The following is a 12,618-nucleotide window of genomic DNA, read 5'->3' on the forward strand; positions in this document are numbered from 1 at the left end:
TTCTAAACCTGCAAAGCTTCAGACAAATACCTGAACTTTCAAAACACCAAATCATGTTCCACACTGGGTTGGGATATTGTTGGTTTATCCCAGTTTTGGTGGGAAACTCACTGAGAAACTTCCCTTTTGACCTAAGCATGTTAATACTATAAATGTATCTGACTTCTTAATTTTTTTGCTGAATCTCTGTTTTACATTTTTGCTATTTATCTTTAGGGAGAGGTCTAAATAAAGGGGAGCAGTGTCACTGAAATCAAACACAGAGTTAATTTATGATTTAAACCATCAAAGGTGTGGAGCAGTTACAGATGTCATTGAGCTACAAAAGCTCATCTTATCTGAAACCTCTGGCTCTGAGCCACTGCCATGACAGCAGAGAAAAGCTCCTGCTCTGCACCCCACAGCAGCACCCCCACAGCTGCTGCCTCCCCTGTCCCTCTGATGGATGGGCTCCATCTGACAAGAAGAGTGGCACTTCTCCACATGCACATCAAGCATCACTTCATTTACAGCAAACTGATTCCCTGGGGGATTCAAGAGATTCTTACAGAAAGCAGCTTCTGAGAATAACCCCTGCCATGTGGGTTCATCTCAGCAATCTGCCTCTGGTTTAAATTTCATATGATGACATACTCAGTGCATTTTAACTAACTTTGAGGGGAAAAACACAACAACAACAAAAAGTATTTATGTGTTCTGTGTCATTATATTATAAGAAGAACAAACCCTTGAGACTGAATATTAAATGCATTGGCTTAAACCATTCCAGCACTTCCAATGGTTTGTAACATGGTATAAAAACAAGCACCAAGCACAATAATTCTATTGTGGAAAGATATAAAACACTCCTACAATACAAGAATAATACCTAATTCGTGGGGGTTTTTTGTATTGGCAAGAAGGAGGATGATATTTGCTGGTTTAATTTTATTGCACTGCTCACAGGAGCCAGCTTTGCAGAGTCCCTGACATTCACCTGAACAAGCAGCTCACCTCCAGCACTGCTCTCATTTCCTCCTCATCCAGCTTCATGGGATGCCCTCAATGCCAGAGCTGGGGGTAGTACAACTCACTTCCTACACTAATTTCAAAATGCTACTTTAGAAAGAAGCATTTGTGCTCTGAAACACCTAAGAACTTCAGCACAGGATACTTAAATTTGTGAAGTCAGAGTGACAGCAAGAAAGCATCATTATTATTGTTTTCATTATTAAAAGTACTACTGGCATGCTCAGAAAAACTGAAGGAGTGAAAATTTGAGGCTGCAGACAGCCTTTTTTGTCCTGAAGATTACCCTTTTTGAGGGTGAGTGGAGTAATTACAAAAGCACAGAGCTAATCCCTTCAGAAATTCCAACTTTTTTTAATAGCTAAAATGAGCCATACAGGTAAGAATCAAAAGAGAACGTGCTGACCATGCTTCATGCTTATCCACCTGATCTAGCATGCTTGCTTGCCAGGCTCTGAAGGAAGAAGAGCTGCTATTTGAGAGGCAACAGTAACTGGTGAAGCTCTATTACCCCACTGCAGCTTTAGCCTCATTTTAACTCACACACTCTCACCTGCTTTCTTGCAGTGTTTATTTAGGTTTCCTATGTGAAGCAGTGAATCTTACATATCTTTTAGAAGTAGGTAAGGGTGGGGAAAGGAATCTGAGAAGTAGGAAATTAACTGCCTATGTATATTTCCTCCTTATTGTATGAAATATGTTGGGGTTTTGAGTATTTGCCACCAAGAGCTCACACAAATGTAAGAGTGGGGCTGAAGCCTCCCTCTAAGGGGAGGGAAATCCACTGAGTCACAGTATTGGTTCTTCAAGTTTGTGACCAAATACCAGAAACCTATTGAAACATAATATAATCATAATATAAATCTTAATAATATAGATCATACTATAAAGACTATATAATACTATAAATCCCCTTAATAAATATTATGTATACTGATTGAGAAATACATTTGCTACTAAGACACGACTAAGACTCAATCCTTCAAAATTATTTAAGATTCTGCAACAGGAACATATTCTCTCTCAAGCATAAAAACTCCATGTTAACCTAGAGCATTCTTAGAAACCTATAAAGAACAGAAACAACATGCATTACCTCACATACCCATCCTTCAATTAACTTGTCATTTGCAATAGCAAAAATTAAATGCTTTTATCTAAATAGCTGCAGAAAAACAACTATTAGGTTTCTCCTTTCTGTAAAGCAATGATTAATATTTAATTGCCTATTTTCCCTTTTCAAAGCTGCTTCCTCACAATTAGCACATACTCAGGTAATTTCAGGTCTAGCCAAGACATTCTACTTCATCCTAAAGTTAAGTGGAAATTCTGACAAGCAGCCTGGCTTTGAAGTAACTGCACAGATGTGGCTGTTGCATAAAAGTTTCTCTTTAGAAACTTCTCTACGAAGGCAGCACAGCTCCAGTTTGGGGCAGTCAGCAGCCCTGGAGCAGCAGCGAGTGGAAAAGCTGCCTGCACCTCTGCCAGCTCCAGAAATAAACTCAGCTCCTGGCTTTGGATGAGTCTTACCTGACACAGAGACTGTGTGAGACCTCACTCCTTGCTTCTCATTGTTGGCCAGCCTGGAAAACAGAAGTTGGAAGTGCTGAATGCTGTGCATTCTTCACGAACACTGGGAATTCATCCCAACAGGCACCTACTGCAATTAGCAGGGCTGAGCCACCTCCCCAGCCACAGGATGAGCAGGGGGAGAAGCCAGAGAGGAATCTACCACTTCAGCCTGTCTGGGGGAGTGAGAGTGGCTTTTAATCAGCACAACAACTCACAGAAACCTGGTGAATTTGAAGGAAACCACAAAACCCAAACTGTGCTCACTTGTAAGATGTGTGTAACCTGACTGTGCTTATACTTCCTATGTGATCTGTGGGAAATGGAGTATGAATTGAGTTTCTGTCTGTAAAAAGACTTGTCCTGTACTATTTTGAATTAATTTACATGTCAAACATAGAAAACCAATCGCATTTAAATGTAGTTATTTATAAATAAACAGTGCTAACTGTTTAGCATCACTCCTATAATTAAATTTACTGATGGATTCAAAGAAACAGCCTGAACCCCAGTCAAGTCTTTTCCAAAACATCCTGCTTTTGTTACTGTCAAATACGATGAATGCATTATGCACTTTTGTTCTCTGATTTTCTTTCTGTTATCTCTGTACTTTAATACTACCGTGAGTTTTTTATGCCCTACCTGCTATTTGTCCTGGAATCCAAAAGCAACAATAAAAATTATTATTATAAACAAGTTCCAAAAGTATCACTATTCTCCAAAACATTTTTTTTAATATGTAAGAAAAGAAAACACAAAACTTACTTTGGTATTGATGGTAAAGCTCTTTCACCTTCTGTGTAAACAAGAAGAAAACAGGATTAAAGCTTCTGCGCGTTTTCAAATAACCTCTCTCAAAGTGAAATATATACATGCCTGAAACAATCATCATCACAATCTCTCAGGGAAACTGAGAGAACTCAAAGAATGTTCTATACATATATAAACAGCAGCATTATCAACAACTCCTTCTACCCACTCACAGAGACCTTTAGGCAAAATCTCATCTGAGGAAACAACGTACACAGAATATAAAAGCTGGTTTTTATTCTTAACAAATAACTCCAATAAATCACTTGCAGAAGGTGTGACACTATCTCATCTCTCTGGTAAGAAATGCTTTACTTTTATCTCCAAGATGTCCTAAGTGCTAACATATAAATAAAACAATTCAATCCAACTTGGATTTTCAAGACAACCTAAATAAATCATTAAAGCACATATTATCATATTGATTTCACACTGGCTTGAGACTATACAATAATAATGTTTTGTGCCAGAGACTAAGTCAGCTTTTTGTACATTACATTCAAATCCTTGCCAGTCTTTCTTTGAAAATGGTAATTGTGTGAGAGCTTGGATGTACATACTCAAGGGGTATTTTTCCTATTGGATTTGATGAAACCCTTGGCCTTCCTGTGGGGAAGTTACTAATCCTTTAGCAAAACACCTTTTCAGTAGATAGGAGTATGCAGGGGAGAAGATGGGTAATAAAGTGTGTTTCACTCTCTAAACCAATGTAGCTCTGATACAGTGACCGGAGAGAACTGAGAGAATGGTCACACTTGCAGAAAATGGCTCTCATTTGTTTTTCTCCCATGTTAAAATTTCCAGGAATTACTGGTGTAAACAACAGCCTCACCTTTGTGTATTAAGGGACTGGTGAAATGCCTGGTACCCCAAAGCCACACTCAACATGGCAAAATACACTATTTTGGTTCATTTTTTCTGCTGTCTACAGGTAGAAAAGCATCATTTGGCTCAGCAACATTAGTCTGTTTCGATCTGTCTGATGGAGGGTGTTGAAAAAGAAGTTGCAGAAAAGAAGGGAAACCAGAAGCTGCAATTTCAAAGCCCTGGAGCAGCTCAGCAAAGCGACAAGAATAAGCATCTGGAACTGGGGGGCAGAGGGAGGACAGTAAGATTATATAAGCAGGTGGGAGATCAAGGTACTATGATATGTTAGGGTAAGTGATACCTTTTGGGAAGGAAACAAAAGGCACAGATCCTCAGAGATAGTGTGGAGTAACAAATATGAGACCAATGGTGTGGAGGTGCAGCCTGGCAGTAAAAGACTGAGGGACAGGTACTCAAAAAAAAAAAAAAGAGCATGTAATGGGCACAAGAGGTTCAACCTGACTGAAACTGGGCAAAAGATACCAAGCTTGAAGGGAAAGGCAGAAGAGTTCTGCCCACACTATGCAGGCCTCCCCAGGGCTGTAAAGGACACTCAGAAGAACCTTAATTTTTACATGACAGCTGCTAGCATTAGTTGTGAAATCATCCTGGGTTCTGGTTTACACCAATTGATGCTGCTGCTGGCTGATTGTTCGTTCCAATGTTGCTCTTACACTTGGCAATGGATTTAAGGCTTAGATGATGCTGATTAATCACACATGTTACTGGTGGAACATAGCCTTTCTCTGCTTTAAAATAACTTCACCAAATTGCACTGTTAACCTTATTATTCTGTATTTTTAAATCAAGGTAATGGATGCACAATTAATAAGCAGCTAGTCAAAATAATTCTCCTTGCTCTTTAATATGTAGTTCCATTGCATATTAACTGCATCCTATTCAAACTGCATTCTACAGATGGAATTTTAATTTCCCCTAAGGCTTCTTTTTAGTAGAGTATCATATTTGGAGACTTCAGAAAGATCAGTGAATTATTTCATTAGACCTGATAGGAATGATTTCATAACACTTGCAGGGCCACAATGCTTCATATGTTCAAGGTACTGAGCTCAGATCAGATCTGACTTTTTCCCTCCTCCAACCTCCTGAGAAAGTGAGAAATACCACAGGTGGCAACTGCTAGTGCTGAAGTCAAACACCACCTTATCAAAGAGGATCTAAAGGAGATAAAGAGCGAATCTGACTGTGATATTACATTTCCTTAAAGAAGAGAATCTCATTCTGCTCCCACAAGGCTCCACTCCACTTTCTGAACAGTTTCCTATCAGTGCAAAGTGCAAAGCAAGGATCATAATAAAATGTAATAAATCATAACAAAACAAAATCTTAATTCCATTGGAACAGCAAATCCTTTCTCAGCCCTTTGTGAGATAAGGAGAATGTGAATAGAAGTGGTCTTACACAGTGAGTAGTAGTATGATGTAGTCAGTGAGTTTGAAAAACAAGAAAAGAAGTGAAGGAAAGGTGAAAGAATTGAAGGGAAAGTGAAGGAAAGGTGAGAATTTAAGTAGTCTGGAAAACTGTGAGGAAAAGATGAGGATAGACAGAGAAAAGCAGAGACTCTGACCCAAGTGAAATGAATATTTGCTTCCAGGTCCACTGGGAAATCAAGCAGCACACATGGGTCCACCATACCCAAAACTGTTGCATCTCATCATCCCCCTTTTCACTGTCCCCTGCTGAATTCCACAGGACATAACTGGCTTTGTGCTCATTTGCATTAGAGCAAGTGATCTGGACCCTGTGGAGCTGGGAGATGTGGACAAGGCAGCCTCAGCCCTGGGAAGAAGGAAGGAGCACCCAGAACTGCCTGGAAGCCACAGCCTGGTGCCTGCAGGGACTGGCCACAGGAACAACACACCCCACTTGTGTGCTGGAGACAGGTGTCAAGTGCAGGGCTATAAATGGACATGGGAAGCTGGAAAAGCAAGTGGATGTTTTTAAAAAAAAAACACACAAAGGTATCCAGGCATCAGAAAAACCTCGTACACTATTAAGTAGTACCAGAGGTAGACAGGGGTTGTAGTACTAGGGGGTTGGAACAGATGATTTTTAAAGGAATCCTTATATGATTCTGTGCCTCCTCCATCCCTCCATCAATGGATATAATTAAAGAAAAACATAATCAGCATGGAACTCCTGATCCTGCAGACGCCTACATGCTCTGGATACAAACTGCTCACTTCAGGCACTGGTGCCCAAGCTGGTGCTCATCCTTTTACAGTTTATATCCCAAATAAAATACCAAATATTCATTAGTACCCCTGCAGGTCTGAAGTCAAAATTTCCTACTAACAGCATCCCAGTTAAGGCATATGTTGTTTTTCACAAGTTGAAACCCACAACATTTTTGCCCAATTCTATATTTTTTAAAGAAATGGGATATGCATGGCTGTACTGGGCTTTCCACTGGATTGTCCAGGTGGTTCCACTCTGAGCACAGCTCCATGCTGGACACAGCAGAACCCAGGCAGCTCCAGTGCTCCCAGCCTGGGGGAATGTAAATTATCCTCACCTGACTGAAATTATTGTGAAAACAAAATCAGCGAGGGGCCAAACTACAGAGGTAACAGTATCCTAAAAACGGGAACATATGTTACCAATCCATTAAAATGAAAATCATGCCCAGGGTAAATCTGGGTGAAAACAAAAAGCACTTAAGTGGAGAACTACACCAACTATTTAGATTTGGTATTTTTGAACACTTCCCTGGGCAGCTTGTTCCAATGCCTAACCACCCTTTTGGGGAAGAAATTTTCCCAACATCCAATTTAAACCTTTTCTGGAGCAACTTAGGACTGTTTGCTCATGACCTGTAACTTGTTACCTGTGACAAGAGACCAACCCTCATCTGGCCACAACTTCCTTTCCAGTGGTTGTAGAGAGTGATAAACACCCCACAACCTAAAAGCTGATAACAGTTCAACTGTTTATGAATTTTTTCATTTGTGCTCTTGGCCTATAAGAGGTAAGTGTGATAATGGAAATACAAATATTAGGTGTAACATTTCCACACAGGTCTAAAGGGACCTGAACATCAAAATATTTATGAAAAATAAAACAAACAGAATGGACAAATGCCAAATACTTGGCATCCAGGTCTTAAACGTTACCAAGTGCTCTCCCCAAATTAAGAACTGGATCATCAATGGATAGCATGATGGATATCAGAAAACCAGGCTCTGTTAGTAATCAAGGAGGACAGCTTATGAGGACACTTATAATAAATGTAAATTTACAACCAAGAGGGGATGGGAAAGCTCAGAAGGGGCATAAAACACATCTATGGGATCAAGAGTTGCTCCATGATTTGTTTCTGATATGTCTTACACAATCAAAGCTCACTGTGGAGAGATCTGAGAATGCAGATCATGATGGGGAAAGCTCTCCTAAGAAATGTTTAATGAATATGTTGGGTATTGCTATGAACTTCAAAAAAATAAAATCTCAGACAAGAGAAACCCAGAATTTATTTTAACAGGAGGGGTTTTCTTCAAGTATGCATTAAGAGGAGTGCTCCCAAATTGCTACCTGATGTTCCTGTTCAATCACTTGCTCATTTGCTCCATGTTAAAATTCTGTGTTTTAAGAACAGCACACAAATAAACACCCTGCATCAGAAGCACTGATTTATCCTGCATTCACACCTACTAGAAACCTCAGTGCAGGGCACAGGAAAATCAGAGATACCACCCCTCAGAGAGTTCAGTCAGCCTAGAAGATGTAGCAGCTGCTGCTAAGAAAGTCAGGTAGGAGCAAGACAGGAATTAGAAAGAAAAATTGCAAATAGAACAGATCAGTTTTGATGGGCACCACCACCAGTGTGGAAGTGGCAAGGACTGCACGAAGTCCACGTGTGCCCCTAAAGGAAAAGCAGAGACAGACCCTGAGCCATCCATTAATTCAGGGAAGAGGTCATATATAGACATGAAAAGTTTTAGAAGATCAACTACAACAGTTCAAGCTGAAAAACAGCCAATCCACTGGCATTAGAAGGAAAGTTTTGGGAGTGAATAATAAGGATTTCAGCAGACACCAAACCATGGTTTCTCAGAAAATAAGAGGCACAAAAGACCTCCACTCATGGGCATATACTAGTCTAAGGACATGGAAATCTTGGATTGTGATGCCTATTTTATTTTTAGGACAATAAACTATTACTATCTCTGATGCTAGCTTATCCTCTTAGTGTCTGATTTTTGGAGCAATGGTTCATCATCACCAAGTTGTGCACCAGGCTGGCTTGGAGAGCTGAGTTTGTGTTGAGGGAAGATTTTCATTTGTGTGGAGATAAGGCTGCACAACTCACACAGCTTCTAAGAAAGCTGCTTGTGTTGGAGCTAAAGGTCATTCACATACACTAAGTCAGAAATAACAAAAAATATGTAAATTTAAGAATAATTTGAACAATTACCATGTGCTGTCAAAACATCTAAGACCCTAAGATCACATTTCTTTATTAGTGAATGCTCAAGTTTAAGTTTGGGGATTTTTTGAGCCATGCACAGGGAGGCTGTTATAGATGGACCTGGAAAAACCTGAATTATGTTAACAACATCACTCCAGGGAAAATCTGTGGCAGAAAAAAAGCAAGAACGTGTCTAACAGAGACTCAGTTTCATATTGGAGAGATGCTGGGATAGTTTGGGCACTTTCCTCTATTACAAACATGGAAGAAGGAAATAATTTATTGTTTTAGAAAGCAGGAAAGTTGGATGAATTCCCATAGGTAAAGATGAGAGCAACATGAAAGAAAAAAATTTCATTCTTAAACAGCTTTGCTTGAATGTTTTTCAATAATTAAAGCTGTCTGAAACTGGAAAAAATTCTAATGAAATTCTAATTTCATAAGAATTAGAGAATCAAATTCTCTCTAAAAACAAGGAGTACCTGCAATCTCATCTCACTTCTTGAGAGATGCTACAAAAACAACTGATAGCCACTACAAAATGTATCTCTGCTTTAATTCTATTTTATGAGATAAACTCATGAGACCGCTCGAGGTTTTATTTTTTAAATGGAGATATCTGAGTATGTAGGAAAAAGGCAGAAACTAAAAAATTACTACTTATCCAAATGCACCCTAACCAACCTCACTGAATTTCCCCTTGTATACTGGGAATCATGTTATAAGATAACACACCCTTGTTAGGAGTAACTTTAATAATTACAATTCACTTCTGCCAGTTAAGTTTGGAATTAGTGTAAAGCAGTGATGCTGACATCAGCCTAAATTCTCAGCCACTAAGCAATTTTTGATGCAGTGACAATTTACTATCAGCGTTTCTCATGGCTCCTCCCTGAAAGAAAAGAGCCTCCAAGTGAGGGTTTTTCTGCTGCCTCGTATTAAAGTGCAGAATGACCTATGAGCAGTTGTGAGGATGGAGGTGTCCTTACCTTTCTGAGGCCTGATGATGAAGGACTGCGTGGCCCCGTTGACCAGGCGGCAGTAGCCGTCGATCAGGTCTGCCATGTTCTCTGCAATGGTTAAGGACGGTGCTGTCACTGTCAGAGGCTACAGAAGGGAAAAAAAACAAGGCACCAACAAAGAGGAATTATTGCAGTTGCAAACACTGAGTGGAACAGCTGTGTCATTGCATCAGAACTTTACACACGCCTGCAAAGCGTAAACAGAAGATTGTGGGTGAGCAGGGAGATTCCTGATTTAACTTTTGTGCAGAAAATTTCAAACAGGAGGTTCAGAAAGCACAGCTGATAAAACCCTCCACCTAATGTAGTGTTAATTTGGGCTTATGAAGTGTAAACCATTGTTGAATACAACTGCTGTGACTTTCAGGTTTATAATTAAGACAATTCTGAAGAAGTTGCTTATTTCTTAAAGCTCTTACAGGTGGTATCTTTTTCCCACCCTCTGCAGCAATTTGTTCTTTGCCTAAAAACAGCCCTTCCCAATTTCAAGAAAGATTAAAAAAAATAAAATATGTACAGTGGAAGAAGAGATAAGAGACATACAGGCAAGCTGTTAATTTCAATATCACCAACATTCATCATTCTCTGCACAGATCTTCCACCCTCCCTCAATCCTGCTCTTCCACTGTTTTCTGGTGCACTGGACCAAGGAAAAGATTTGATTTCACATCCAGCGATGCTTCCATGTAATACAAGGGAACAAATTTTCCTTCTTTCATACTTCCTCCTTACATAAAAGTGGAATTGCTCTGTTTCCTCTCTAGGATACAGTACATATGCACAGGCTGCTATTAAATTGCATTTAAGAGCTACTGTTTTCATAAGAAGCTTCTTCTATGAATATAAAAATCTACAAGCACCAGATACAAAATGCAAAACATGAATGAACTTTAAATTTATTTTAAATCCAAACCCAGAACAAAAGTACAATATAGAGAATATCCACATTAGGAGTATGCTACACCCCACTCCTTGCAAGGAAAAACAAAGTAGAAAGTTTATCACCATATACAATATCAAAAACATACCTCAGGGGCACCAGCTATCTTGAGTTGCAGCATCCCTTTTCTGTCCTTATCTTCACTGTTTGAATACTGAATGGTTTGCACTTGATTGAAATCTGCTAGATGGGTTGGCTGCAGAAAGAAAACACCAAAAAAAAAAATTAAAAAAAAAAAAAAAAAAAAAAATCAAAACTACAGCAAAACAGCCTGCCTTGATCCCTGCTGTTGCAATATCATAGAAAGACTTTGATCCCCAAACTACATGTGCAGAAATCTGTTCTCTCTTTCTTTCTAGAGAAAGAAACACTCACTCCCAACACACAGAGGGGCTGGAAAAGCAGCCCAGCCGCACTGTGCCCACAGAGGTCACTGTTGAGCAGCACCAGGCACACGCTGAAGTGGGAACAACCCCCGGGTGTCAACAGAGAAAACTCAACAGGTTAAAACCACATGGAACCCGTGCTGACACTTTCCCAGCATCACTCCAGACTGCTGGAAGAGGTTTGTTCTTAGCTCTGGGTTCCTGATTTCCCCATCTTTTCACTGCTTTTGAATTCATTTCAATAGAAAACTGGACATGGGCTCAGCTTAAGTTGTGACTGTGAAGTTCCCAAACATTTTGCTGAAGGATCTGTCAAGGACAGAGCTCCCTTGCACCATGGGGGTGGCACAGGAAATACTGAAATACAGCTGGTATCAAGTAAGGAAAAGGCTGTGGAGGATATGAAGAAAGTAAATAAGCAGTGCCTGCACAGATGTGCTCACCAACTGGTTAAAAAAGCTCTGCATTTTACACATTCCTAAGAATGAGAACAACTCAGAATAATTCATGTTTCATTGATAAAAAGTCCCCACCAATGCTTCAAATTCTGCAAGTGAGCACTTCACCGGGTAGAATAGCCAGCAAATTCAGTGCTAAAGCTGACACAGTCTTTGTACCTGACACCAGTGCCTTTTCTTGTGATCCTAATTCACAAATTAATATCTGACTAGGAGCTGTACATGCTGAGACTCCCAGCTCTGCTGTGTTTACCCCAGAGATCAGACTGGTCACTCCTCTTTCTGTGACATCCAGCTCACAACAGGTCATGGTTGTTAACACAGTGACTGAGGAAAAAACCCACAAAGCAGAAGCAGACTTACATTTGCACCCTTGTCTGTCAGGTAACTGATTCCTTCTTCTGGGCCAATTGCCAGTTCCACTGAAATAATCCAGCTTGACTTGGGAGTCAAAGGAAAAAGGGCAGAATTTCAGTAGTAAGACAAAGCCTTGCTATGGAATACTATAATCCAATGTGGTAATTACACGTTCTAGTATATAATATCTAGAAGCTTTTCAACTCTTCAAACAAAATTATATTAAAATCAAGTACTTCTGAAAGTGGCAAAACCCCTCATGACTGCTTTCCTGGGGATCTCTGCTACTCAAATTGCATTTCCATGTACTTTATCTTAGGTCTACATGAGAACTATGGATTTCCTGTATTTCCTCTTCTCATGAACATTGATATTCAAGTTCTAATTTATGTTGGAGTCTCCATTTTCACAAAACTTCCAAACTTGGGGCCCTTCTTCAAAATTTGCTTGAAATAGGTAGAGATTAACAGGTATTAGGTGAAAATTTACTAACAGAAGTTGAGAAGTTTCATTTCCTTGTGGAAACAGCTGTATAAGTACTTGACTTTCACAAACAAAACACCTATAAAAATATTTTATTTTACATACAATTCTTACCCAAGTAACGAATTATGATTTTTTTTAAAGAGTCAATGGATAAAGTTCTAAATAAAATCAATAAATACCATTTGTTGCTAATGAAATCCAATTGTCTCTATACAAAAAAGGATGTAAGCATAATAAAAAATTATTGCAGAACCGAGCAAAAGCATTTGGACTTAAAACTCCAGAA

General features: G+C 39.4%; 1 protein-coding gene across 15 annotated transcripts in view; it reads right to left on the reverse strand.

The window, feature by feature from the left end:
* Window positions 1–12,618, reverse strand: part of PTK2 (protein tyrosine kinase 2) — a 190,131-nt gene that overhangs the window by 52,545 nt on the left and 124,968 nt on the right. For all 15 annotated transcript variants that reach the window (XM_041420831.1, XM_041420829.1, XM_041420830.1 and 12 more), the window contains 5 exons: window positions 11,853–11,930; window positions 10,734–10,841; window positions 9,673–9,790; window positions 3,343–3,373; window positions 2,539–2,591 (listed from right to left, as the gene is read on the reverse strand). In XM_041420831.1, the coding sequence (XP_041276765.1) occupies window positions 2,539–2,591; window positions 3,343–3,373; window positions 9,673–9,790; window positions 10,734–10,841; window positions 11,853–11,930 (388 nt within the window). The remainder of the gene's footprint in view (window positions 1–2,538; window positions 2,592–3,342; window positions 3,374–9,672; window positions 9,791–10,733; window positions 10,842–11,852; window positions 11,931–12,618) is intronic.

Source organism: Onychostruthus taczanowskii, unplaced genomic scaffold (assembly GCF_017590055.1).
Source record: "Onychostruthus taczanowskii isolate IOZ18803 unplaced genomic scaffold, ASM1759005v1 scaffold66, whole genome shotgun sequence".
In the NCBI taxonomy this organism is placed as follows: Eukaryota; Metazoa; Chordata; class Aves; order Passeriformes; family Passeridae; genus Onychostruthus; species Onychostruthus taczanowskii.